At 53.8% G+C, this 22,216-nt stretch overlaps 1 protein-coding gene across 1 annotated transcript; it reads left to right on the top strand.

Annotated features, from left to right (window-relative positions):
• Window positions 1–1,334: 1,334 nt before the first annotated feature.
• Window positions 1,335–21,807, top strand: RAB26 (RAB26, member RAS oncogene family). The gene is made up of 9 exons (XM_042827870.1): window positions 1,335–1,520; window positions 3,237–3,347; window positions 16,659–16,700; window positions 17,290–17,356; window positions 17,438–17,490; window positions 18,232–18,297; window positions 18,720–18,776; window positions 18,992–19,068; window positions 19,198–21,807. The coding sequence occupies exons 1-9, from the start codon at window positions 1,335–1,337 to the stop codon at window positions 19,298–19,300; spliced, it is 762 nt and encodes a 253-aa protein (XP_042683804.1). The 3' UTR covers window positions 19,301–21,807.
• Window positions 21,808–22,216: the final 409 nt, after the last annotated feature.

Raw genomic sequence — 22,216 nt, 5'->3', positions numbered from 1 at the left:
GCCTCCTCCCTCCGCAGTGGGAATGTTTTAAGAGAGCAGAACAGGAATTCACTGCAGCTTTAAATGCACTCAAAGCAGCTGTTCTGCTGCACGCAGAGAAGCACTGCCCCGGGGGCATTGCAGGTCCGGGAGGGGAGGAGAGGATTTGGGCTCACTGAGGTGCCCACTTATGCAGCTCAGCCCTTGGGGGCACCGAAGGTCCCAAAGAGCAGCGCTCACTCCGACTGTAGCAGCAGTACAGTGTCACCATGGTGCGCTCTGGGCTCTGCCCATGGCTCACGCTGGTGTGAGCTCCTTTGTATTGGCCATCAGCTCCTCTTGGGCTTGTGCAAGCCCTGTTACTTATTTATGCCTTCATTGTGTGCTTGCTTGGCTTCTCACCAGGGAGATTTATTTTCCTCTCCTGCTCCTATAGGACTGCTCGAGCCTCCTTCTGCAGGAAGGATAAGGCTGTGCCGCTGGAACTCTGTCACACAGCTAAAGACATTTATTTCAGTTGAGGGAGTCGCAAGTGCCTTGGGTGACACTTCATTTGCAGCCAGAAAGATGCAAAGTGTTCCTCACTGAAACCAGTTGCTGAGACACCGAGGATAGCACAAGTTGCCAGTAGAGCAGACAGCACCCGCTGCCCCCCAGAGTATGCTCTGCCACCCCAATTTCTATGCCTGCTCTTCTCTTCCCTGTGCTTGTCTCTTGCCCATGGCTCTGCCAGGTGTGGAGCAGTGCAGGAGCTCCAGCTGCCGGAATATGGACCCAGACCCAGAGAGCAGCCGCCCCCATGCACTGCTGTGAGACTGGGGTATGCAGCAGATCAGGGGCAGCAGGCAGAGCGTGGAACACAGCACTGCACCCACATGAGTGAACGCGCCCATGCTGCACCCCTAGAGCACATGTGAGTGCGCAGTGTGCTGCTCCTTTCGTGGGTGCGGATGCACGGTGCGCAAGCATCCTTCGTGGGTGCAAACGCACGGTGCATTGCTCTCTTCGTGCCTGCAAACGCACGGTGCTGCTCCCTCCCTGGGGGCAAACGAAGGCCGCTGCTCTCTTCGTAGGTGCAGACTCACGGTGCGCTGCTCCCTTAGTGGGTGCCCTCGGGCCGCCCCTTCCCGCACTTGTGAGAGCCCGCAGCTCCGCTCCCCTCCCGCACGAGCACCGCTCGGAGCACAGCGCGCGGCGGAGCGCGGCCGGGGAGGAGCGAACGGGCGCGGAGCGGAGCGTGCCTGGCCTTCGCCGCCGCCTCCGCGGCGCTGCCATTGGAAGCGGGGCCGGGCCCGGGGAGGCGGCGGCGGTGGCGGTACGGCCCCGCGCCCTGAGCGCGGCCGCGCTGCCCCGGCATGTCGCGGAAGAAAGCGGCACGGAGCAAAGGCGGCGGCTCCGCGCCCTCCGCCGCGCTGCCTCCCCCCGCCGCCACCGCCCCGCGGAGCCCCGCGCCCGCTCCGGAGCTGCCCCGCAACGGCGGCGCTGCGCCCGGGCGGCCCTCGCTGAGCAGCAGCGGAGAGTTCTACGACCTCACCTTCAAGGTGCGAGGGGCTGTGGGAAAGGGACTGCCCGGGGAGGGGCGGGCCGGGCTGGAGCAAAGCGTGGGGTGCCCGGGGTCGTGGGGGGGGGTCCGCGGGGCCGTGCCGTGCCGTGCCATTACGAACCGAACCGTGCCGTGCCGTGCAGTTCGGAGCCGAGCCGTTCCATTCCACGCCGTGCTGAGTGCAGCAGCCCTCCCCGCGGCCACCGGCAAAGTTCCTCGGAGATGGGGTGGCCGTAGGGCACCTACCGTCGTGCCCTCACCCCCCCACACTCCATGCTTTGCCGCCCGCTAACCGCTGCCATCCCCTACTCCACATCTGCAGGGCTCAGCCCCACCACCCGACCCAAGGCTGTGTGTCTGGTGGCTCTGAAGGAGGCTCCGTGGAAAGCCCTCCACCAAAGGGCTCCTGCTCAACTTTTGCAAGTGGTGACAGATGGCTTTCTGCTCAGACTGGTTACCATAACCTTCTGCTCCCTCTTTACCAAGATAAAGAATTGGGTTATAAACCAGGATGACAGTTTCTTTGCGTCGCATTGGATCTGCTCTGCCTGCTGTTGAACTATCTCCAGCTTGTGCTTTCCTGTAAGGGCTCAGCTGGCTCCGTCTTGCTGCTCTGGGTTCTGGCTTGTGAGCCAGTCTCATTTCCAACACAGCTCTCTGTAACCCAGCATGGAGCTCTAAGCTACAGGGAAGGTGGTGTTTGCTCTGGCGAGGTCCGAGTGTTGGTGCGCGGTGCCAGGAGCGCAGCACCTGCGGTGCAGCCATGGCATTGTAAGGATTTGAGATGTAGGTTCAATTCTTTGGGAGGCAGTGGTTGCTGGTACAGCTGCAGCAGCAGTGCAACAGCTGTGCTGATATGGAGCTGACCTCGTATGGATGCTGCCCTGAGCTCAAATAAACCCAACCATGCCGGGTAGCAAAGGGCTCTGCTCTGTGTCCGGGTGTTCCTCACTGATGGATGCTATGCTGTGTTTGGTGCCAGCCTAACCTAATGGACTTCCCCTGCTCCCTCTGCTGAGCTGCCCCACAGACAGCAGTAGCCCCCCAGGGCAGGCATGGGTCTAGTTCCTGCTGGCAGAGCTGCTGGGGGGAGCCCAGCCTCAGTGCTGCTGGGAATGGTGGGCTCAGGAGTGGGCACACTGGTGTTGGAAAGTTTAAAAAAAAAATCAGCTCTGCTGTTTTGTACTAAAATTTTGCACACACACACACACAAAAGACTTTTTTCTCTCTGTCCCCTGGATCCACACACGTACATATAGGTTTATCTGAGCTCACTGTGTCATGGCTCTCAGTAGGGCAGCAAGCAGCTGCTGTGGGGCACCCCAGGAAAAGAGCCGGAATGAGCCCCAGAAGAGAGGCATCCATGTCTGGGGCTGTCTCCGTCCAGGTGGAGTGGCAGAGCCCATGGCACTGGTTGGTGCTGCTGGCTCCTGTGTGGGTTTGCTTTGACCCAGGGCAGTGCCTGTGTTGGAATGGTTGATATTTGGTCACAGGCTGACAATTTTTGCAGGGACAATGGCAGTCGGGCTCATGGAGGCAGCACCGTGCCCTGGGTGTGTGGAGCAGTGCAATGGAGTGGTGCAGCAGCCCTAGTGCAGCCAGGCTGAGCAGCTGCTCGTATCCAGGATGGAGCTTTTGGGTTGCAGAGGGGTAATGGCTGCGGTGGGGCTGCTTCAGGAGAATGTTTCCTAACCCTGCTGCCTCCCTCCTGCAGGTGATGCTGGTGGGCGACTCGGGGGTTGGCAAGACCTGCCTGCTGGTGCGCTTCAAGGATGGCGCCTTCCTGGCGGGCAGCTTCATTTCCACCGTGGGGATTGACTTCAGGGTAAGTTGGGATGTGCCAGGTTGGTGACTGTCTTCAGAACACCAAAATGCTGCTCCAGCCATGTAGAGCTCGGCATCCTGCACCCGTGCGTACCCCTGGGGCTGCGGGTGGAGGAGGCAGCTGATGGCTGCAGCAGCGTCTAATTATGGCTCTGCATAACAAAGGGGAGTGAGTCCTCCCTCTGTGTGCCCTGGGGAGGGTTTGTGTACGCACAACTGTTTGGCTCTGACCATCTGCCCAGTGAAAATATTTCCCTAAGCCAATGTCGTTGTTTTAAAAACTATGATAGAAAACAATAACAAAGTGACGCAACCCAACATCTCCTCGAGGCATCTCCAAAGCAAACCTTAGGGGCACTGTGCAGGAGCTCTGTGTCATTGATTGGGCTGTGCATCCTTAGCCCCATCCTACCCGGACTGAGGACGGTGGCCATTGCCCAGGCAGCATTTTCTAATGCTTTTGCCTTCAGGTACTCTGTTGGGAGCTGGTGACTGGCTCTCCCAGCTGTTGTTTGGTGGGGGTGTTGGATTGAATGGGGGACCTGGAAACAGGCAAGCAAAACTAGCATCCCCAAAGGGTGGTGGTGGGCCATGTCAATCTGGAAGCAGCAGTTGGAAGAAGAGTGGATGGACTGAGGTTTCAGGATGGATCCCAGCCCCTTCCTGCTTCCTGCAGCAGCTTGGGACATGTGGCACAGTGTGGGACAGTGGTGCTGTAGGTTCCTCTGTCAGCACCATGGATGCCCTGGTGCTGCTCGTTCCATGGGTTGATGATGCAGAGTGGTGCCCTTGGCTGTGCTGTGCCCTCCCAGCTGCCTTTCTTCATTCAGAAGCTGCACAGATGCTGTCCTGAGCACAGACAGAAGCTCTGGTGCCACTGTTCCTGCAGTTCTACCCCTTGCATGTGAACGTGTCCTGCACTGCAGCTCTTGATGCAGAGTGAGGCCATGGGGGCCACAAATGTTGGTGGATTGAAGCCCATAGTGTTATACCAACATAATCACACCATATTTTGAATGTTCTTAAAAGGAAAGCATTGTATTACTGATCACAGTGATTGATACCAAGGGCAGTCTTACAACCTGTCACTTATTGATCGGAGTGCTGAAACAAGTGCCACTGAGCAGCAATCAAATTAGGGTTAATTTACTCCTGTAATAGAACTGCTGGAGGTGCATGGGTCTGAAATGGGCAGATTATGCAGCGGGAGACATCAGGAGTGTGTCCTAAACCTCATTATTACCATCTCAGTAAGACGCTCATCATTTTTCAGGGACATGGAAGTAGTTCTGTGATTGTACATCTCCTCTGCCATTACGATAATCCTGTTTGCAGGCGCCGAGTAATTGTGCCCCTCTGCTGTTTGCATTACAATGCACAATTACAGAACTCCAGGCTGAGAGCACCAGAGGCTTCTGCTGCACAAGCACGTTTGGTGTTTAATTAGCATCCAGCTAATAGCGGAGCTGTCACGCTGCCCTTCCTTTGCCATCCCTGAATTCAAAGCCAGGTTTCTGGCTGAAGCCCTCAAGCCCATATGTGCCAACGGGTGGCTCTGGATTTGGGATGGGCTCTGCTCTGCTCTGACCTCATCCAGTCCCTATGGGGCACCCAGAACCCTCACTTGCATCCTTTGGGACTGCCTGGGCGAATGGCTGAAAGATGGTACTGCCTGAGCAAATGTAAATGAATAGAAATCCATATAAAATTAATCAGGCATTACAATTCTTAATGACCCCCTAGGTTTTTCCCTCCTACTGGTTTAAGTTACGGAGAGTCTCTCATGTTCTGTTGTTTGTAATTGTCTCCTAAACAAACACAAGGATGTTGATGTAAATACCAGTGTTTCCTTTTCCAAACAGACTGGGGAAATTGCAATGTTAGCATTAGGAAAAAACGCATCAGAGTGGAACCTTTACAGTTCAGAGATGCCCTTCAGCTTCCTATCCTGTAGTGATCCATTGATGGGATCCAGTGATGGGAGCATTTGGGAGTCAGAGCCAGGCTCCAGACACCTCCGTACATCCACACCTCTGCCTGTCATTGCCATTCTCCCCATCCCAGGGAGCACACCCATGTTAAACAAACACTTCTGACAGTGTCAGCTTTGGGCTCCCTGCCCTTGCTGGACAATAGGTACCCAGTTATTGCCTCCCACGAGCTGTTGCTGCCAGGGCCGTGCTGAGCACTGGTCTACTTCTTCCCCCTGGGCACTGAGGTCCTGTGGGACATCTGGGTCCCCAAAGTTCCCATCCAGCATCTGTGCAGCTCGCCTCACCTGGAGCTCCCCAAAACTTTGTGCTTTAGGAGTTTCAGGCAGAAAGGTACCCCGGAACAGAACCATGTTAGGAATCAGAGGGGTGAATCCCACCTTTCCTGGTGGGCCTGTAACATCTGCACTTTGGGAATGTGGCAGAAGTGTGCGCAGGAATGGGTGGCAGCTGACCTGGAGCGGTTCAAATGGGGCTGCCTGTGGAGCACAGCTGAATTCAGGGGTCTGTGCTAATTGGACCTGAAAGGAGAGAACATAAAAGAGAAAATTCAAGATGAGCCTTTTCTCCCTGGGAAGAGGCTCTAATGAGGTTCTTTGCGCTGAGCCGGGGAGATGCTTTTTGTGTCAGTCAGCCTTACAGACAGGTCTGCAGGGAGCAGCTCTGCCGCTCCTTCTCCCGACGCGTGCAGCGCGATCCCTGCGGGCGTGCAGATCTCGTGCTGCGGCCCCGCTCCGCCGCTGCGTGGGCTGCCCCTCGCAGGGAACGTTTCCCGAAGCCCCGACCCAGCCCTGCTCGCAGGGACGGCTCTGCTCAGCCTTGGTCGCACTGCTGTTAATCTGCCCCCAGGAACAGCTCCCACGCTCGGTAAATAAAAGCTGTCACTGGTGGCCCTGAGCAGTGAGGGGCTGCGGTTACATCCTGTGCTGCTCCGGAGCTGCGATCAGTGATGTGTGATAGGATTTTTTTTTGCACAAGATATGAGTTGCATCTCTGTTTGCGGCTCTGTTTGTATGCTGTGCCAGGCAGTGTTCCCATGCAGGGGCTGAGGGCTGTGCTCTGCCTGGCGGTGCTGTGAGCAGCAGCGTGGGGACAGGGAGATGTCCTCAGCTCACATCCCCGAAGGGCACTGCCTATATCATCTGGTGCTCGGTGCCCTGCTGGGGCTCGGAGGGAGCCTTACACTGGGTGCACCCCTCTGGTGGCTCTTCCTCTGCTTCATTTCTCGCTGCTTTTTGGATGTTAATAGAAGCCAGTTGCTGATTTGATACTTTTGCTTCTGTTGCTGTAAGGAGAGCTGGGATCCGTTTGCCCAGAGGAGCTTCCCACCCTGCTGCCAGCTTTCAGAGGGTTCTTGTGGTGCTGTTCAGGGACCCCACATTTATTTTATTGATTTATTTCATGTCCGATTCTTTGGATAGCAGCCATTGTGCAGCTGCTCCCTGCTCCCAGGACAGCCTCTCCAATAGTCGCTATTCCCAAACAGCCGAGCCCTGCTTTGCTTTCAGCTAGTGCTCCTTTCCCTTGCAGAGAGATGCAGCTTTGCAGTCTGCTCCCGATCACACGAAGGCAAAGCTGTCATTTGCATGCAGGGCTCAGTTGCCAAGAGATGCTGAGAGCAGAGCCCGGCGGGCTGCACCCTCTCCCTCCCAGCTGCCGGTGTTTTATTCATGTCCCTTTGGCTCTCGCATTTGGAAAATAATAAACCTCAGTGTGCTCTGGTTCTGCAGCACGTCGGTGAGTTGTGAACGCCCGCGTGCTGCCGGTAATCTCAGTGGGCAACAGCCTAAATTCCTGCCCTGGGGAAGGCAGAAAGAAATGAGACGATTGCATTCAAAGCAGAAAAGTGCTCGAGTTGCTCTTTACGTGAGCCCCAGAGCTCAGGCGAGAAAACTCTCATGCAGTTTGCACGGTGATGTGATCTCAGTGCACAAAGGGCTCTCTTATGATCCATAATGGATTTGGTACCTAACCCAGCTGTGAAGTCTTGCATCCATCCCAGCCAACAGTGAGAGTGCTGGGGCAGGGGGTGGATTTTGCAGGCATCGCTGCTCCCGGCTCATTGCTGTGTCCTGCAAGGAAGTGGCTCACAGCCCATAAAACATTGAAATAGGGCCAGAGCGAGTCTAAACGGTCTGAATATTTAATGGAATAAATTTGGCTTAATTTCACTTTCATCTTTCATTTGTGATAAAATATTGAATTCAAAGGTGCAGAACTGGGATTTTCTTTGAAAGCAGAGGGAAGTGGGGCCTTGTAGTCTGTCTGAGTGCTGGCTGCTGGGGGACGTCCCTCAGAGCTCCCCTGGGAACGGTGGGCGCTGACAGCAGCGGGGTCCTGGGTGCGGTGCTGCGGGTCCACGTGCACCCAGCACGGAGACAGCGTGGGCTGCCTCTCCTTGAGCTGTTGCTGACTCATTCGTTACCGCCGATTAATTATCTGCCCCCAGCAGGCTGCGGCACGTTTTGGAGTAAATGAGCCTTTGGGGCAGCGCGGCGCAGCGGAGCTCGGCGGGTGCTGGTGATGTTGGCCATGCAGTCAGCAACCCAACACTTGGGGGAGTGCAGTGGGTGCTGCAGCAGTCGGGCTCCAGCAGTCATCCCCGTGTCTGGGCAGGGAATGGGTTTTGGCAATGTATGGCACTGGCAGAGCATCGTGTCCTGGCACTCATTGTGCTCCAGCACTGGGAACAGGCAGTGCCCACCAATGGTCATCTCCCTTCAGATGAAAATAGAAAACAAAAAACCTTTCCCCCCAACCCCTTTGGATAATGGAAATATTTTTAATAAAGGATCCCATCTGAGTGCATGGGAGCTGTGTTTGTGGAGGGAAGGAGCTGTGCCTGAGCCATTGTCCATTCGTCCTTGGCTGGCAGTAGGGGGGGTACTGGTTACTATGGAAATGGGAAATGGGCAGATCGAGATCTTGTTTACCTGCAGAGCTCTGCCACAAGGAAACCAAACATTGAGCATCGTGCTGGTGGCTGCTGGGGACAAGGGGTGCGGTGAGTGGAGGAGGATGAGGATGGGCAGTGGGAGCTGGTGGGTTTTCTGTGCAGGACATTTCTGCCCACCCCATGGGAACATCCCTGCCCTCTCCATGGGGCTTTGCCTTTGGTCAGAGCTGGAGGAGAGCTGTACCATCCCTGCCTGTTGGCTCTATCCCAGTGGTCACCATGCAGAGCACTCCATGGCTCTGTTCATCCAACGAGGGCATGGAGTATTTTTAACCCTGGCTAAGCACCAAATCATTATCTCGAAGGACTTCAGAAACCTCTCTGAAACAACAGCAAATATTTCATATTTATGCCTGCGTGGGAGAAAATATTTCTCCCTGATTGCAAGTAATATCTGTCAAGAGCTCGTGCAGCTCTGGAGGTTGGTGAACATCCCAGGGCACAGAGCAGACCCACAGTGTCAGCACCAGCACAGCACCACTGTGGGGATGCAGCCGGTCCCGTTGTGAACATCCGGTGAGGTTTTGTTTCATTTTGTTTTAAGTTTTGTCAAAGCTGTTTAATGGAGGGTATCTGTGCTCAGATGCATTTGTGCAAACAATCCCACACTGGTTCCATGCCCTGCAGCGAAGCCATGGACCTGCAGCGAGCCAGGACCTTGTGGGCCTTGGTTGAATCCTGAGTGCAGCTCCGGATGCTTTCCTGCTGGCTCTCAGGCCCTGCTGTTCTTATGCCCAAGTGACACATTTGGGAAATGGAGGCTTTTGCTTTTCCAGCTTTGCTTACGCGGGTGTCTCTATGGAAACCGCTCCGCCATCCTCCCCTCACCAGCGGGCTCCGATGGCTGAGAGAAGGGAAGGGCTTGTGGAACGTGCACCGTTTGGGCTCTGGCCCTGTGATCAGTGAAGCCCCTCTGTGCTGCCATGTCTTTTGGTGCTAGGATTTGTCACCCCATGGGACTGGGGCAGCTCCGCCCCCTGCACCCAGCCCAGCCCTGCGCTGCTATCCCGACGGTGGTCCTCGAAGTCCTCTCCAACCCTGGGCGTTTGATGATTTTGTGATTTGTTCTATGATTCTACAATTGATTCACTGGTTCAATGATTCTATGAGTGATTCATTGATTCAGTGAATCTATAATTCCCTGTTCCCATCCTGCCATGGAGAGCTGTTGGCATCAGCACCATGTCCTTTGCTCTGAATCTTAAAAAAATGCCCATTCATGAATGCTCCCCTCAAATCCAGGTTGAAGGGGCTGCCAGGCAGAACCAGCCCCTCTTTGGGGTGCATTGACCCTGCTGGCAAGGACCTTGCTTGGCTGCTTGGGTGCTGATGCTGAGCATTGGATTGGAATTGCTGTGTTTTGCTTCCTGGTGTTATGCTGATGGCTGCAGATGTGGCACAGTGGTGGAAAGACACAGCATCCACTAATGCAGCCAAGCCAAGGTGATGGGACTTGGAGCACCAGTCTGTCTGCAGGGGTCGGTGTCACCCGTGAGGTCCTGCACATGCAGTCAGCCCCATCCCTGTTCTGGGTTCACCCAGGTTGTGTCTGCCCCATACCTTTGGCTCACTTTGCATTTTCCCTGCAGTGCTCTGTGTGGTATTGGAGCAACTCATGTGGGCTCCTCGGTGCACACAGCCCCTCTTGCTGCACGCTTGCCGTTGTAGCGGAAATGCTGAGGGCTCACTGCTACTCACAGCGCCTCTTTTTAGAGCTGAGCGTGGGTTTTGGCAGCAGTGCTGGGCAGCCCACACGGCCTCAAGCAGTGCCAGCCTTGGGAAGGGCTGGCAGGAACATGGGTGCTGTGCTGTGCAGGACTTTCTTGAACCCATTAACATGCCGCATGTATTAATGTGCATGAATTAATGTGAGAGGTGCTTGACAGCGCCCAAAATAACTTTGTTCCTGAGCAGGTGTTACTGCATGGCATATGTGTTTTTACCCACTGAATACTGACACACATGAGGTCACATCTGTGCTAAAAGCATAGCTCGCTCAAGAGACCCAAGCAAAACCCACCAAGGTGACTGCAGGCGGCTTTGGGTTCAGTTTTATTTGCAGGAGGGTTTCCACCCTCTCTGTGGAGCAGAGCCCAGTGGAGCACTGTCCTGGTTCTGGGACAGCAGTACAGGATTTGGGCAGATGCTGCTATTGGAGAAAAAAAGATTCGTGGATGGAGATTATTGTGGCAGTGCAATGCAGCAGTGTGCCTGCTGTGCCCAGCACCTTGCAATCCCCTGGGAACTGCAGTGTGGTTGCATGCGTGCACCGAGCCTGCAGCAGGGCTGTGTTTGCAGTGACTCGTGGCTTCTTACTGGACATTTTCATTTGACTTTTGCTGGGTAGCATCTGCACTGTGACAGCAGCTGAAGGTTGGTTGGGGTTCCACTGCCTGCAGATAGAACATTTTCCCAGTGGCAGCCGCTTGTCTCCTTTGCTTGCAGGGTGTTGGCACTGGAGGCGAATCTGGCAAAGGGAAAGCAGGAGCTGGCAGAAAGAGGAGACCAAAGCTGTGGATGCCAGGAGGTGCCCATCAGCTCCATTCCCAGTGCAGACGCTGCAGCACGGCCTGTGCCTGGCAGACGGCATCATTGCTATAATTGCTGCCGAGGTGCTGCGAGATGCCAAAGATAGGTCTGGGAGGGGCTGCAGGGTGCCTGCTCTGAGCCTCGCACCCAGACCGGAGCAGCCTGCTTTCCATCACAGCGCTGTAGCACAGCTGTGTTGTTTCTTTCTTCCTCATCTGAAATGTGCCAGTGCTCAGCAGTGCTGCCCAACACCTCCGGCGTGCCGTGGGTCCTGCATGGCTGTGGGACATGTGGGGCTGGGCCATGAGTTCTGCTCCCAGTGCTCCCCAGCTGCTTCCTTGCAGTCTCTCTGGGATCACAGCTGGCAGCTCCAAACTGATGTAGAAACCTTGCAGAGATCCTGCTTTGATAGCAACAGGAATGCAAGAGTTGGTGATATTGCTGTAAAGCAGAAAAGTCGATCGTGCGCTCAGTGCTGGCTTGCAGCAGGCATGGGTTCCAAGCACCAAGACCTTATATGTATGGGCCATTGCCAGTGGAATCATGGAATATAGATTGCAGTCATTTAGTTGCTCTCTTTTCCCTAAATTCTTCCTTTGAAAGACTCAGCTGGACCCAGGTTTCCTGCTTAGATGGAGCTTGGCTTCCCAGAGCTGCCTGGCGGTGCAGCCGTGGGTGAAGGATGAGTGTGTTTGTGCTGGGATGTGATAAAAAGCTCCAGATCCATTTGTCAGATCTGTGGGATTATTATTATTTTTTTTTTTTAGGGATGAGAAGTGCTACTTAATGATGCTGTTTGCAGTGTTGTCTGCAGAAGATGCTCCGTTACTGCCAGATGCTGCCAGGATTCTTTCCTTATTTCCTTTAATTGGATTGCAAAGTCATCTCTGAAACTTCAGGCAGGTTTCCATCCTTTTGGGTGCCAGATAGAAAGAAGCCTGGCTGCACCTCCAGCTGTAATTACAGACCCTGCTAATTGCATGCCGTGGTGGATGGAGCCAGGGGGCCTTCTTTGGGCACATCTCTGTTGAGCTGAGGCACATCCCCTGCACTGGAGGAAGCACAGTCCTGCAGCAGCGGCCACACAAGGTCAGTGCAGCCCCAAGGCTGCAGGGCTCAGGTGGGATTCCCAGGACCCTGATCCAAGGATTGGGACTATAATCAGGGCTACTCCCCACCCTGTGGCTGTTGTAGAGCAAGCTGAACAAAGCAGATTGTTTCGTTTCTGATGCTTCTCTAGCATAAAAACTGATGCAAGGTTTTGTTTTCCCTCAGGAGCAGAGCAAACAATTCCCTGTACAGCGATAATTGATGACCCATTTTTCATCCTCATAGCACTGACAGGTGCTGTGTATGTTGTACGTGAGAATAGATGCCACAATAAATGTGCTGTGGAGATTCCTGTTCTGCTTTGCAGCATGCTGTGTAGTTGGTAAGGAAAATGAAGATAAATACGCTGAGCACCATGTTACTTATCCCCAGTGTTGGCACAGATTGGCGTGAGCCATCTCTGCCCTTTTGTTTCCAAGGCTCCTGGTTGGGAAGTCAGCATGGCTGTCTTTAAAATCTGTCTTCTGTGATAAAGCAGAAGAGGTGCAGGGGTGAGCCCCTTCCACCCACATCTCCTTGGGGCCATTCCCCAGGGCATCCCACTCTCTCAGATCCCAGTATTCTCATTCCATGGGCACTGCTGGGCTGAGATGGGGGAGGCTCTGGGGGAGGATGCTGAGGAGCAGAGCAGGGCCTTACTGTAAAACCTATGATCCTCAACAGATCCTCTTACCCCTAATCTGCCCCTGAGACGTGTCTCTCTGCTTCTTGCCAGAAAAACCTTTTATGTGCAGACTGATGTGAATAAAAGCTGATAAGCCCCTAATTCTTTGGTGTATCTGCTCTAAAAAGAGGATTGACTCTTATCTGCTGTGGGGCTGGCAGCCAGGGAGATGCTAATTGCACTTTAATGCAGTGTGCATGGCCCTGGAGGAGAGGGGCAGGTGGGCTCCTTCCCTGTGCCGTGCTGGGTGTTGGGTACTGCCTGGTTCTATGCCTGTCTGCTGCTCCGCAAGGTGGAGACACCAACTTGGCATCATTCTGAGGGCTCATGTGAAGCTGTAGTAAGGGTTCAGCAGTGCTTGTGCTACTCCAGCGTCTGTTTGCAGTTGTTGGAACTTCAGTATTTGTTTAGATGTTGATTTCAGACCCATGAGCAGTGTTTGCCTGCTGCACTCTTGCTGTGTTTCCCCCATCAGACACCACAGGAGGTTTACAGTTCGCTGACTTGCAGGGCTGGCCCTGAGCGGGGCCGAGGGATGCTTTGGGGTTGAGGGATGCTCAGGGCCATGGTGACAGCAGTTCTGGTATGGGATGCATTCTCACCTGGGACCTTTCCTCCCTTAAAGCATCCCGTGCTCAGCCCTAGCTCAGTGCTGTGTTATCAGTGTGAGCTGCGTGCGGGAATGTGGCAAAACTGCCATCCTGGGCTGCAAGTGAGCAGGGATTGGATTTTTTCCTTTTCCCTATCCACCCACTGAGGCTTCTTGAATTCTGGGGGGCTGTTCTTAGAACATCTGTGCTGCCCCAGGCTGGGCTGCTGTGGCTGGAGTTGCTGAGCTCGCTGGCAGCACGTGTGTATTCCCTGGGGAAACTCCAGGGTTTTAATGAGCAAATTGTGGTGTCCTGCTGCTCTGGGCAGCTTTCCATATTGATCCTTCATCCATTTCCATCACTGCTCTCACAGACAATGTGTGTGTGTGTCTGTCTGTAGGTGCAGTCCTGCTTGACTGTGGGGTGTCTGTGCTGGGGGAGGAATTTGGGGTCTGCGCGCCGAAGGCATTTGGTGCCATTCTGTTCCAGCCTTGATGCAGGGGTGGCTGTAGTGTCTACCCTGTGGCTAAAGTCCCAGCAGTGGGCTGGGCTCAGTGCCTGCCCCTGCAGTGGGGTTCTCAGGGAGTGACCACGTCCCCATCCCTGAGTCTCCCTGTGCCATTGGTGTCCCTGTACCATCGCTGTGCATGGAGGCGATGCTGTGGCGATCCTGAGCCCTCAGATATGCTGGGGGAACCAGAGGGGGTTCTCCCCCTCCCCATGCTGGAGAGCTGCACTGAGCAGCTTTTGATTTGTCAAGTTTAACTGTGAAGCGAGTTAATCCATGTATCCTACTGAATGCTTAAGGCTTTAATTAATTGATGAGCAAACGTGCAGAAAAGCTGCAGGGAGGCAGAGAACACTTGGTCAGGTTGTCCATGCGATAACTGACCACGAGTTGGTGCTCCAGCCTTGGTGGGCAATGCACATGGCTCCCAGTGGGACATCCTTGCACGGGCAGTGCCCCAGCAGCAGCTGCAAGCACGATGTTGGAGAGCAGTAGGCTGTGGGGAGCAGCCTGTGAGTCTTCCCTTCCTCTGCTTCCCAATGGCAGTGCTGGGTGGGTGATGCTGCCCATCTCTGAGGTCTGTCTGCACGATAATAGCATTGCCCCTGCATCTGTGAGGCTCCAGCTTTATTTATCTGATGTCTTGAGGACAATTTCACTTACAAACATCTTGTTCCTGCAGCAGCAACTCTCAGAGTGTTCCACACTGTAAGCTCTGCTAGAAAATGCTTTGACAGCACTGTCAAAGCCTGTGTGAAAAGCTGTGCAAGAACTGCTTTCCTGAACATGCAGAGAGCGACAGCAGAGATCAGTTGCATGGACAGCTTTGCTGCAAGCATTACGTCTGCTATAGTGCGCTGTGTGAGCCTGTGCTCGAGCGCAGTGCTCCCTCACTTGTCCTGAGTATGTCCTGCAGTGGGTGACCAAAAGTATCAGCTTCATACTGCAGCCTCGCAGATTCATCCATTTTCCCCAGCCTGCCCCAACAGCACCTCGATGCACAGCTCCCTGCTGCTCTTCCAGATGGTAATTAAGCTTAAGAATCCTCCCCTAACCCAAAATGTAGGGCAGTTGTAATTAGTGTGAATCCTGCTGCTGCTCTCTTGCTTTTAATTAAGCTCTTCCAGAGAACAGGTACTAAACGAGGTGTCAGCACTCAGAAGGTGGTTTGCGGAGCGAGGTTTGTGGGGTGAGGTTTGCAGTACAGCCACTGCCTGTTGTGCTCCAAACCCACAGCTGTGCTTTGGGCATCACTCACCGAGCAGAGGGTCGAGGAGCTGCCACATACACCCTGGGCTGCCCCCCACTGCTCGGTGCCAGGCACAGCTATTGTCTGCAGCATGGCTGGGATATGGATATCAGCCTGAGCTGTGCTACAGGGCAGAGTGCTCTGCAGGTCCCCAAGCCGTCCTGCTGTGGGCAGCTGCAAGCTGTCGCCTGCAGGAAATCACCTGTGGCTGCTGGCAAATGTTTTCCTTTTGTTGAGCAATGAGCATAAATCTATGAAATATTTAGTGAGAGCTGGCTGATTACAATGAAAAAATGAACAGATATCTTGGAAAAATGATGTGCAATTATTGCAAGGTATTCTACATCCTACCAAGGCAAACTGCAAATGTGCTGATGCTTTGTTAGGAAGGCAGCAGCTCCAGGCTGGGCTAGGTGTTCACACTGCTGCTGCTTGAAGCTGTGATGCAGCAGATCCATCAGCAGCTCCAGCTGTGCACCTTTCCCTTTCCTTTTGCCTTTCCCTTTCGCTTTCCCCTCTGCAGCCACAGCCAGGCTGCCCACTTCTTCCACTCCTGGGCTGTGAGTCACTCCTCTCCCTCATCTCATCACTGCTTTTGAAGGTATTTATAAACCATGTTCATCTCCCTGTGCCGGCTTCAGCAGACAGTGTAAATTTAGCGTGCTTTTTTGCTCCACGCCATCCTCCTCATCCGCATCCTCATGGCCATGCTCTAATGGAAAGCAATGGGATTGGCATCACAGCAGGTGCAACCAGCATCCCACCTGGCCCCGTCATTGCTTGGGGCTTTTTTAATCATACCCCGGTGATTACTGTGCTAATTTCTGTGGAATTCTGCTCCTAGCTGTGGGACTGCTGTATGTTTAGGATTGGGTTTGGTTAACACACTGGGGATGCTGAGTGTCTCACTGTGCCCATCCTACAACTCTGCTGGCTTCAGTGGGGCTCTGAAAATCAGTATCCAGGGTGCTGGTGATGCTTTGCTGCTGCAGTCCTGGATCTGTCTGGGAGTTCATGGCACCAAATAGGAAAACTGTGGTTGGTGGTGCCAGGGATATCTGTGTGTCCTGTGCCTGCCTGGTCAGGCGCTGCTGCTGCACATCACATGGTGACAACTCGTGGCTCACCTTGGAGCTGGTCCACAAAGCAATCGCTGTTGGGGCCAATTAATTTGCTGAGCATCCTGGTGGTGTTGTGGGAGCTGCTGGATCATTATTTGCAGTTGTTTATGCAGGAAGAGGGCACCCAGCACCATGCCAGACCCCAGCTGGGGCACAGCGGGCATCACCTCACCACAGATGGCTGTGGGGACCAAGCCCAGTGCTTGCTGGGAGAACAACAAGTCAAAGCAGCAGGAAAAGGAGATCTGTGAAAGTTGCTAACTGAATATGGAGTCGCTTGCTGTGCCTTTTGAAGGCTGCTAAGATGGGATGCTGGCACTCGTTAATTTATTGCCAGAGGTGATCCAGCCCGAGCCACACACCACATTAAATCAGCATTGCAGACACGAAGATTTAAATATCCAAATAGATGTAACTTGCAGCAAACACAGGAAATGATCTTCTCGCTGTGCAAATACAAATTGCTCCAACAATTTGGGCTGCGATGTGCAAGTTTAAAAAATGGGGAGAGAATATCAGCAATGCACTGGCAGAGTTGGTGTGGGGCAGCAGCTCCCGGCCTCAGTGCTGCTTCTCTTTTGTCTTGTCTTGCAGAACAAGGTGCTGACAGTGGATGGAGTGAAGGTGAAGCTGCAGGTGAGTCCCTGGAGCTGTGCTTACAGTGTTCAGGTGTGGTAAAATCCCTCAGAGCCCCAGGGCTGGAGACAGCCCCAAGAGTCCAATCTCTGTCCCATGTTTGGATGCTGCCATCGTGTGTGTCCCCACTTCGCCAGCTGTGTTGGCATGTGGATGTGCACATGTGTACATGTGCAGCCCAGCCATGCCAATAGTGCCCACCTTCCCCTGATAGCAGCTCAGTGCTCTGGAAACATAGCTGTGCTAAAACTGGATCAATTCAGTGCACGGTCCCTGTGCATCCTTCTGCTGGTTGATTTCCAATGGAGCTCACGAGCCCTTTGTCGCACACCCATGTCCCTGCAGTTGGATGTGCTGAGGAACAGGAAGGTGCTGCTTACATATTTATTGCACTTGTCAATTCTCACCATCCTCAGCAAGCTCCTCTGCAGCTGCAAACTGCTCATGTGCAAATAGATCAGCCCCTGGGTTGCTGTTAGAAGCAAAATGCTGAAAAAACTTTGTGGGGTTGCAGTGTGCTATGGTCTTGTGCTGTTTCCATCCTGTGAGTGGCGGCATGATGCTTTCACCTCTCTCCTCTGCCTTGCAGATCTGGGACACGGCTGGCCAGGAGCGCTTCCGCAGTGTCACACACGCGTATTATCGGGATGCCCATGGTGAGCACATCCCCAGCAGGGCTGGGGGGCTTGGGGAGCACAGCATGGTGCCAGCACTAACACCTACCACTCTCTCCACAGCCCTGCTCCTGCTGTATGATGTCACCAACAAGGCATCCTTTGACAACATCCAGGTATGTGTGGCACCTCCCAGACTGCTCCTGATGGCTTCGGGCAGCTCTGCGTGTTTCTGGGGTGCTATTGTTGCTCCCTAAGCCCTGAATCTCCAGCTGGTGCTCAGAGCAAACCCGTGGGTCATTGGCTGCAGGTGGCATGGAGGTTTGGCAGCCTTCATGATGCTCTGTGCTGGAGATGAATGGGGTTCAGGGAGCCTGGGGAAAAAGAAAGCTGGAAGGAGCTGTGGCTGATGCTGCCCCACAGCAGAGGTGGCACTGTGGGAGGTGCATGCCAGCTGTGCGAGCTGTGGGCATTCCCAAAGGGCTGCAGACAGTGCCGTGTGCCCAGCAGGCAGCTGCTGAGGGGCTGCTGATGAAGATGCCGGAGGACACACAGAGAACATTTTCACTTTCCTGGCAATCAGAAAGGTCGATGGACTGGGTTCAGTGACAGATTTATGCCACGTGTAATTAGAGCACCAGCTGGATAGCTTGCTCCTGGTGATCAGGGGCAGCAAATGCCAGCAGCGAGGTGCTCCCTTGTCCCCACTCTGCTGCGATGTGTCCCCATGTTGCCCCATTGCCTTAGCAGCAGACCCGGGCAGAGGAGAGGACCACATCCCACTGTCCCTCATTCCCTGCAGACCCACAGGTTCCCCACACATGGCACCTGGTGCTCAGGGCTGGGCAGCCCCAGCTGACTCTTCCTATTCCTGAAGCCCATCTCACTGCAGCCCATCTCTGCTTGTGTCCCTCCAGGCATGGCTGACAGAGATCCACGAATATGCACAGCAGGATGTGGTCCTCATGTTACTGGGAAACAAGGTGAGTTAGACCCATGGAGCTAGTCCTGCCAGGATGCTAGGGATGTGGGCAGGGGTGGGTGCAGTGCAGCCATGCAGCTGCAGGTTTTGGGGCAGCAGAGGCGCAGAAAGTGACCACATGTCCCAGGGAGGGATGCAGTCATCACCAAAGCTGTGGTCCTGCCCATCTCCCTCCTGGTGCACAAAGCTGACTCCCGCTCTGTGTGCTGATGATCTGCAGAGTCTCTCCCAGGGCTGCTGCACTGAATTGAGGTGCTGGAGATGGAAGCAGTGTCTTGTGCTCACCCTGTGGATTTGAGTCCCAGATCCCTCTTGCTGCCAGGGCATTGCTGCTTATGCTGATGGGACGGAATTCCTGGGGCATGAGGCTTATCTAATGCTGAGCTTCCAAATAATCTCCCTTTGTTCTTTTGCTGTTGGCAGGTGGATTCAGCCCAGGACAGAGTGGTGAAAAGGGAAGATGGAGAAAAATTGGCTAAGGTATGGGAGGTACTCTTTGCTGCATGTGGGTATTTGTTATGCTCAGACTGGGCAGGCAGCACAGCAGCCATGGGGATGACTGTGGAGTGGGATTCATCCTTTGTCTCCCTCTCTTCTCCCTCATTTGCTCATCCCTTAACCCTCCGCTGCCCTCCTTGGTTCGATGTCTTCACATTTCTTCTGAAGCTCTGTACAAATGCTGTCTTGTCCTGCAGGAGTACGGGGTGCCCTTCATGGAGACCAGCGCCAAAAGCGGCCTCAATGTGGAATTAGCATTCACAGCTATCGCAAAGTAAGGGGGGGGGGTTCTGGCTGTGGGGAGGACGGCATGCAGCACCAGTCACTGTGAAGGGGCTGGTGTCACACAGCTTGGTAGCAGGCTGTGTGGGCAGAGAAGTAAAGTGCTTTCCCCTTCCTGCAGAGAACTGAAACACAGGTCCATGAAGCTGCCCAACGAACCCAAATTCAAGCTCCATGATTACGTGAAGAAGGAAGTGAGAGGCTCGGGCTGCTGCAGGTTCTGATACGCTCGGTGCATTTGTACAGAGACTCATGCCACGTGTTTGTGCGCTCTCTCCTCGTGGACAGTGTGTGCATGTCTGTCTTGTGTCTGTATCTGCGTAAAAGGTGAGCTGAGACGTGGGGGTGAAAGCAGCAGAAGCTCCTCAGGCTGGCAACAGGCTGGCCGTGCTGCACCACAGCTGCTCCCCAAGCCCCGCAGCACCCACAGCCCCGCTGTGCTCCACTCCTGCAGAGAAGCAGCACCTCTCGCAGCTGCTCCACTCCTGCCTTGCCCAGAGCCACTTCTCGGTGCAGCTGTGGCTCCTGGAACAATGGGTTCCTGCATGTGTTCAGCAGTGACAGTCCTTAGCCCAGAGCGTCTTCGGGTGCGTTAGTGTTAGGAGTGATGATGTCGGGGAATGCCTGCTCCCCACCAAACATCCGGGCAGAAAAAATCCTGAATTCCCTTTTCCCACACCTTTGGAATTCAGCTGTTCAGATTCTGGGGCACGCAGGAAGGCTTTGTTTTCAAGGCAACCGTTTTTGTAGCTGCTTACTTCTGCCTGTCAGTTGTTCCCGTGTTGTAACATACCTCCTCGATGAAGATTTCTCCTCTTCCCCGCAGAAGACAGAGCTTAGATGTCTGTTTGAGTGAGCTCCTGCAAACACATCTGTTGTACAGAGATCTGACTGTTTATCTGTTTGGTAAAGGCTTTGGTTCTCTTACTACAGCCATTTCTAGTACTTTAATGAGAAGAAAGCTAATGTTCTGCAGCTTATTCTAAATACCTTTATGTAAGTGTGATAGCATTTTTAGACCACAACAATGCTTTGCTATCTCTGAAGTTCTCTTGGGACAGCTCTTTCTTCTAACAGAAGAAAGATGAGGAGAGTGCTGTAGGCATTGATTGTACAGGTCTAAGACTCTTCTGCCAGCTCTCTTCAATGGACTCCTCACCCCTTTTGTCTGGTGCCAAGCATTTGGCTTTTGCTTTTTTCCAAGTTGCACTTCAAAGTACAGATCTGGATGATGTGTTTGGCCTTTGGCAATTTTCTTATTCAGCAGTTCCACATGCACTAACACCAGGTGCCCACTGCATTTTACCTCCCTGCACTGCTCTAAATGGACCACTGAAGTCAACCCACCCTTCACTTCCCAAACACCAGCTTTCTCAGCAGTGAGTCGGGGTGCAGCTGCCCCTCATTGTGCCAGCTTGAGCTGCAGCAGCATTTCCAAAGGGCACTCAGCACAGGAGCCGGGCAGGCAGTGACAGAGGAGACCCCTCGGAGCTGCACTTCTCAGTGAGCTGCAGTAAAATAAGCAACGTGCAGAGCAACTGCTGAAACGGGTCCAGCACAGTAATAACAGAGCCTAAAATAAACCTTTTCATAAATAGCTTTTTAGGGAGAAATGTCTTTCAGTTCTCTTATTTTTGTTAAAAACCTGTTCCTGGGGGATGTTTGCAGCTCGCAGCCTCCTGCCACCATGCATCCCCAGGCAGTGCCTGCTCCCTGCTGGCAGCCAGCACACAGGACCTGGGGAACAGAGCCAGGGCCTCTTTTTTCTCATCAGCCCTGTCAGGCACTCCTTCCCTAGCAATTGCCCTGTCCTGTCTAGCCTCAGCAGAGGCAGCCTCCGAGCATCACTGCAGCTGCCCTGCACTCTGATCAGACTTTATGAAGGAGTGGAAACCTAATGAACTGCTTTGTGCTGCTTTGTTGAGCTTTGTTGTGCTCCTGCAGCTGCTACCTGATCAGTACCTCTCATGATGCTGCTTAACAGCTACTTTCATTCTCATTCTGGGCTGTAGCACATGCTTGCTAGCTGAGGTTAAAAAAAAAAAAAAGAGTGGAATTTTCTACAGCCCTCAGCCTGAAGGAGCAGCATTTTGGTATCCTGGCTATACAGCTCCTGGGAATTTCCAGAGGCACAGGAGACAGGCAGCTCCAACACCCAGATCCATTCCCAAGCCTGCCTTCGGGGTTATATTTTCTCAGAATAATCTTAGCAGTGTAACAGCAGCCCCTGCCCCATGCTGCTAATCCCTGCAGACACTCCGCTCTTATCTGGGCAGGAACACCTTGCATCTTGATGAAAAAGCTGGCAGTTACTGGTTTGGTTCTTTATTGGCGGACCAAAAGCAAGCTAAAAAAAAAAAGTGAAGTAGAGGAGATGCAAATGCTACTCCTTGAAGGTACCTTTTGGGACCTAAGCAACCAGCATAAACATCACAACTGTATTTGTGGCCTTTCCTAACACACCTAGGCTTCGATGAGGCACAACTCCCCCTCTATCCCACCACAGACTGCCCACACTCTACTCGTCCCCAGTGCCTGCATGTAGCGCCGCTGCTGAAGCCCTTCCTCAGATTCGGCCATTTTGTACACGGGCCTCGACTGCCGCCCAGCGATGGAGCAGTGCTCAGTGCACCACGCAGGCCAGACAACGCGGCATTACTTGCACTTCTCATTCGCGCTGGCTCGTTTATAGCTTTTATTTCATTCCTGTTAATAAATTTTTTTAATAATCTCCGTGGCTACGGTGGTGCTTTGGCTATTGTGGCACATACCCCACTTGGTTAATCATTTAATTAGCGAAGTTCACTGTGTGCCCAGAGACAGAGGTACGATCGGTCTGTAATTTGCCGTGTGACGCATAAAAGGAACAGAAGCAAAATTTCAAGCCTTCTGAAAGCTTTATTGAATCTGTAAGCTATAGAGTCAGCCCGGCACAGGAGCTCCGGTGGAAACACGGAGGCCGCCGAGCGGTGCGGGCCTCCCGACGCTCAGCCTGCACGTGCGCTCCGCACCGCCGCACGCGTCCACCGCGAGAAGCGTGCCGGGCGCTAAGGGAAGCAGCCCAGGCTCTCGCTGCCGCTCACGCCTCTGCGATCCGATTCCCGGCAGGTCCTGAAAGAGAAAAAGCAGCGCGGTGAGAG

The sequence above is a fragment of the Centrocercus urophasianus genome, unplaced genomic scaffold (genome assembly GCF_019232065.1).
Source record: "Centrocercus urophasianus isolate 14NV4802_14NV808 unplaced genomic scaffold, USGS_Curo_1.0 seq_29, whole genome shotgun sequence".
Classification (NCBI taxonomy): Eukaryota; Metazoa; Chordata; class Aves; order Galliformes; family Phasianidae; genus Centrocercus; species Centrocercus urophasianus.
This window is presented reverse-complemented; position numbering and strand designations above follow the sequence as displayed.